This window comes from Egretta garzetta, unplaced genomic scaffold (genome assembly GCF_000687185.1).
Source record: "Egretta garzetta isolate BGI_Z169 unplaced genomic scaffold, ASM68718v1 scaffold229, whole genome shotgun sequence".
NCBI classification, from domain to species: domain Eukaryota; kingdom Metazoa; phylum Chordata; class Aves; order Pelecaniformes; family Ardeidae; genus Egretta; species Egretta garzetta.
In genome coordinates this window covers 2,086,979-2,092,789 of record NW_009270000.1, presented here as the reverse complement: position 1 = coordinate 2,092,789, position 5,811 = coordinate 2,086,979, and the positions used below count along the sequence as shown (strand labels likewise).

At 38.1% G+C, this 5,811-nt stretch overlaps 1 protein-coding gene across 3 annotated transcripts in view; it reads right to left on the bottom strand.

Moving 5' to 3' along the window:
• RMC1 (regulator of MON1-CCZ1) overlaps positions 1-3,904 on the bottom strand; it is a 14,500-nt gene extending 10,596 nt beyond the window's left edge. The window contains exons 1-4 of one of the 3 annotated variants that reach the window (XM_035903042.1): positions 3,828-3,904; positions 2,281-2,365; positions 1,841-1,897; positions 636-722 (exon numbers count right to left, since the gene is read on the bottom strand). In XM_035903042.1, the coding sequence (XP_035758935.1) occupies positions 636-722; positions 1,841-1,897; positions 2,281-2,364 (228 nt within the window). In that variant the 5' untranslated portion in view covers position 2,365; positions 3,828-3,904. Of the gene's footprint in view, positions 1-635; positions 723-1,840; positions 2,366-3,827 lie in introns of those variants that run through there. The other 2 variants (XM_035903040.1, XM_035903041.1) reach the window with 2 other exon arrangements.
• Positions 3,905-5,811: the final 1,907 nt, after the last annotated feature.

The window sequence follows — 5,811 nt, the reverse complement described above, 5'->3', positions numbered from 1 at the left end:
AAGTGACTTTCTTTAGTACTAGCTATTAGTAAGAGTAATTACGTGAAATGCCGTGTCTTAGCTCCAGGCCTGGAACTATTGGGAAGTGCAAAACTTTAGAGGAAGTTCATAATATCCCTCATCATGAACGTCAGAAAGGGCTATCTATTAATTAGATTTCTCCAAAATCATATGCAAAGGTAATTACACATAACACAGAGGAAGCTGCCAATTTGCAGAAGGATATCACTATCTTAGCAAATTATTTGTACTTTGCTGCATTTTAAGCTTGCACACATGCTCCCCAATGCTGATTAGTTTTACACAAAGTGGTATTTCATGTTAGATTTATATATTCGTTCCCACTCAAGCCAAAAGCATCTATTAATCTAGTTTTCAAAGCTAAACTCAATAGTACTCTATACGGGGTCTTTGTTAGCTGTGCTAAATAACCTGTTAGTGTTAAGCTCCCCCCCTACCCCAAAAAGTATTCCTCTCAAAGAAAAATAATCGTAGTCTGCAAACAAAACAGAATTTCTTTTTTCAGTAGTGCTTTCTCAATTAAGAGAGCTAGAAGAAAGGAATTCAAAGATACTAACAAATTTACATTTTCAAATCTCTAAATATGTCTGTCCTACAGGAGTTATTTGTATTACCTGATAGAACTCAATTCCTTGATCTGTGATGAAGACGATTTCTGTAGAACTTGTCCAGCAGAATCCTAGAATATTGGCATTCTTTGTCTTTTAACAAACAAGCAAACAAACACTTTTTTACTTGGAAAAATTAACTATTCAGATAAGCTAATATTATTAAATGAAGAGCACGAGACCAAAGGCAATTTAGTTACCCAATCACTGGAGTTAATACTTTTGGCCAACTAGACACCCAGCATGCATTAGCTACTTTTGTAGAGACTTCCAAAACTATGTATGAACTGTATGACCAAAACTGTATGTTCCAAAACTACTGTATGACCTGAATTTTTGGCAGTGTGTAAGATTTACAGGTGTATTACACAGTCAAATTTTACTTTTGCCCTAAATACAACTGAGTTGTTCTGGTTCAAACCATCCTGCCAATTCAACTAATTCCTGATATGAAAAGTGGGTTCCTTCTGTTGACAGAAATTAAGAACTAAGTGGAAATGTTTGCTGTGACTCCACTCAGAACTCTACTATAAATGCTTTGCTAGAACGGTTTACCAAAACACATAATCCTAAATAATGAAGCAGAGAGTGCTGCAGCTTTAAAGTCTACAGGATAAAGGGATCTGTGCAAATCAGATGCTTAAAAATTTACTTTAGCGTTCTATTACCCCAAAATGTAATTTATCTTAGTTAAAAGTTGAAAGTACCAAACAATGACAATGGTACTTGTTTCTGGTAAAAAAAAAAAAAAAAAAAAAAAAAAAAAAATCAAAAAACTAGACGGGTTGTTTAAAAATACCAAACATGGTATGCAAACTAGTAACCGCTTACTATCACTGATCATTGGAATTAGGGTAAAACATCCACATTAACATATCTGGCATTAGTATAATTACTGTCCACTGTTCCTGTACCATCAGCACTTTGTCTCTTCTCCTTCCCAAACTTTGACATTTGTTTCCTCCACAGCATTTCCAGTCCTTTCTAGGAAAAAATTAAAGTGACTAGTCCAGGAAGTTTTTTCTGTTATTGTTAATACCTGTTCATTTACCTCATTTCAGACAGATAGCAGTGCCTACACATCTCATGTACTTCATGTTAGTGTTTTGGAAGGTATCTCAATTAGTTCTCTTGTAGAGCAGAGGCCACCAGCATAACTAACATTAGAGTTTTACCTAAGCATATAAGCTTTGGACATTTACTTAACTTACCTTACATTCCTGTGTATATTCTAGCTGAGGACTATCTGGAATAAAATTCAAAAAATCCTGAAAAAACACCCATGAAGCATGTTAGCAAATATGAAGCACAGACAAGATACATACGTAGATACGAGAGAACAGATGTTAGTTTATCAAATTACTTTGGATGAGATCTGTAGAAGAAAAACTTGACTTACTAATATTCCACGTCATCCCTGCCAGGGAATTCTTTATAGGAGTTGGCTCCCCCCACATTTTTTCTTAAATGATGATACTAGCAAGACAACCATGTTGCCTGTCCAGCCTCTCAGGATGATAGAGAAATTTTCACTACGGCTGTTGTTAACCGCCAAACCTCTTGAACTTTTGTGTCAGAGGCTTCTACTCTGGTACCATAAGTAGAAGATTTCCAGCTCCAATTCCCTATCTGTAGGGTATAGGTTTCTTACCACACTCTTCAAAGTTCTCTGCACAGCCAGGATCTTGTTCCCCAAGGAAAATTTGATGCACTTCACTTCTCCTTTGTCTTCCATCCTGTATAGAAAGAAAAAGAAGTTATGGAAATATCGGCTAAAATAGTTTCTTACGGAACTCTGTAATACACCCTCAAAAAGACAATGAGAGAGAGGGGAAAAAAGCGTAATGCAAATGCTTTTGAATACAACTTATGAGTGTCACCGGACAAGTACAGGATTCAAAATTCAGACTGGAAGATAACGGCAGTTCATTCTTCAGAAGTCCTGAACACAGCCGTTACAGAGACATGGCTAAGATTGCACAAATTAGCACCTGAAGTTACTACAAATGCTCAAGTCCGTTGGCCTATGATGTGGAACTGGAAGACTGTGGAAGTATTCAAACCTGTGTTCTCAGTTCTGTCCCAGTGAGTCTGGAGTTCTGGGATACTCACCAACATCCTGCAGTCAGCCCTTTTACTTCCAGAACTACTGCTAAATGACCCAAGCCTACTTACTTCCCATTAGGACACATCGTCTAGAAGACTTTCTGATGTTAAAGGGAGAGTGAGGCTGTTTTCACATCATTTGAAAAAATTTAAAAACCCATATTCTTACCAAACGAGCATCAGTACAACTGGCATGAATAATGTAGTTCCAGTATACGCTATTAAGTGTAATAACATAAAAGAGAGCTAGGTAGTCAAGCAAGAAAACCGTGGAACCTCCTGAAGCTCACTGAGTATTTTTAGCTCCCTCAGGATTTGTGACAAGGGTAGTCAAATTTAAAAGTCAAATAAAGATAGCAACTTTCAGGACAGGCCCCAGGCAATACCTGACAGATGACAGTAAACACACCTCAACTACAATTTGTTTCATCCGTATCTGGATTGAAGCAACCTCCGAGCAAAAGAATGCTGTCCGTATGTGAGGACGTAGAGTGCAAAGAGTCATTGCTCTGAACAGAGGCATATATAAAAGAGTTCTCTAAAGATAAAGTAGTTTCATTGAAAGTACTGTTATCACATTCTGCAAAAAACTATTTCAACATAATCTGGAAGATATAAAAGACGACAATTTTGGTTAAGTAAGAAACAGAATGCAAGAAACCTACATGTAGGAAACACTGTGCTTGAATCACAGGCACGAAACTCAGAAATTACGGTTCTCTACACATTTAATTTTACTTAATTTTGTTTAACTTGCTAAACTGCATCCTTGGATAAGTCACTGCTGTTGTAGAAATCACAAGTTTGAATCTCCACAGTCTCTCACATATATAGCGTGTTTTAATAAAACATTGCTGTTTAAAAAAAAAAAAAGCCACAGCCTACTAACTTTTTTTGCCCCAGAAGACTAAAAATTCATGAGGGCAAAGCAGGCCATCTTAACTGCAAAAGTATCTCTAAGAACAAGAGCAAAAGTTGATCACAACTACTTATAAGTTTTATGTTTGAATTACTGTAGATCAGGACTAAGTACCACATAATTTTAAGATCGCAGAATTCTATCCCAAGACAACAAAGATGAAGGCGCCTTACCTGAAGGAAATGGGATTTCTATCCTCCAAACCTTTAACAACAACTCCTGTAGCTCCACCAGATCGAACAGCAAAAACCTATAAAAAAAGTTTTGAACACATTTGTAGCTTATTCAAAATCATAACTTAACAAGCTTTCTTTTCTATAAGCCATACCTGTAATTTTTTTACTCGACGCAATTTTTTTTCTTACATGGATCTGCCAGTTCACAGTGAGATTCAGTAAATAATCAATTCCTTCCTCTGGAGCGCCAAGTCTACTTAGAGTTGACAGGTTTCCCGTGGCACTCTAACAGTCTCATAGGCATATTCTGAACTACTGGGCAAGTTAAAATGGCAAAAATCTTTTTTTTTTAATATGAGTATTTTCCTAAGTCGGGTACTAGTAGAAGTATCTGAGACAGCAGGACATTGTTTAAAACGAAAAGGAAATCAGCTTGGGGATTGGGAAGAGATTCAACTCAGTGACCCCGAAGCTTGATCTTGTCAGAGCATGTTATTAGATAGGAACAGTTTAATAGTAGTCTGCAGTTTTGCGCGCACCTAAGAAGTTGCAGTGACCTTGCACTAACAGCTTAAACAATTCCTTTAGCACAACTGCACATGTATCCGTGTAAAACCTGCTGGAGCTATACCGCTTGTTGAACTGGAATAAAGTAACATTTAAAAAAAAGTCATGCTGTTACAACCTTTAAAAGGCTTAGAAAAAGAAAGGCAGGCAGATGCCTTATTCGTACTTGTTGTACGTGTAGAAGCACTAGACACGCAGATCAGGTCTTAGAATAACAGATACATTGTTTTGTAATATTAGCCATGCTACTGGTGCAGTAGGCTCATGCAGGAATACAGCTGTCAAGACTATAAACTGCAAGCAAGTCCACAGCCTTACTAGAATGAGAAATACTTAACTACTTTTAATATTGACGCAGATAGAAAATCAATAAGGCAACACTCAGTCTTTGTGAGATGAGAAGACAGCAAGGACAGATCTCTCAGAAGACCATTCATGGAGGAAACTGTCATTGAAATGCTGCTTACAAATGATTTAGAGACACATCGGAAATTAAACAATTTCAGAGTAGCAAGAAAACTTGGAGAATTAAATTTCACAGTTGAAAAAAAGTTTCTTTCAAGTGAGCTCTTAAAAAACAGTTTCTGTGTAGTTATGTCACAGCCCCACTGCGAAATACATTTAAGTAATCTTATTTCAGCTGGCCCTCATAATGTACGTAAAGGATTACGCTTTATAAAAAGAAAGGACACCAATAATTCTGAACAGAGTGCAACAGCAAGAAACACATCCCAGACACACTCCCCCCCTCTCCAAATACAGCACTGATCATGCCCACGCCACATGTGGCAAACCATGGCATTTATATGGGGAAGAAAGCTTGAATGCTTCAACTCTGTGAATGCTGAGGTCACAGAACAGTTACAGGAATGAGGCAGTGCAACGCATCCATGTCTATGTAAACCTCATGACAGACTGTGGAGCTTTTAGCTATACTGAGGGATATTAAGGAGAAACATGCTTAAAAGAAGGAAAGCCAAGAAATAAAAAGCAAAGCGTCCACTCAGGTCTGAGCCACAAGCAAAGCTACAAATATTAATTTTTATTAATTGAAAAGGGAAAAAAAAAAACAATCAGAGAAATGAAACTAACAATGAAGTGACAAAGTTTGCCAGTAACGTTGGGACACTTGGAATAGAGAGTGCTGACTCCAAAGAATTCCAGAAGGACCTTATGGCAGTAAGAGCAAAGGCACATGAAATTCAACCTGATAAACCTATGTTGATGCGTTTGAGAGAAAAAAAATTTCCACCCCCTCTAGCCAGATGACAGGTTCCCAGCCAGCCAGCCACCCAGCAGCGAGACCTGGCCCCGCAGCAGCTGCCCAGCAGGGGAACACCCAGCCTCCAGCCGGGCAGCCAAGGAAAGGGGAGGAAATCAAACCCAGGCGCGGGAGCCTCCAGACGCCCCTCTC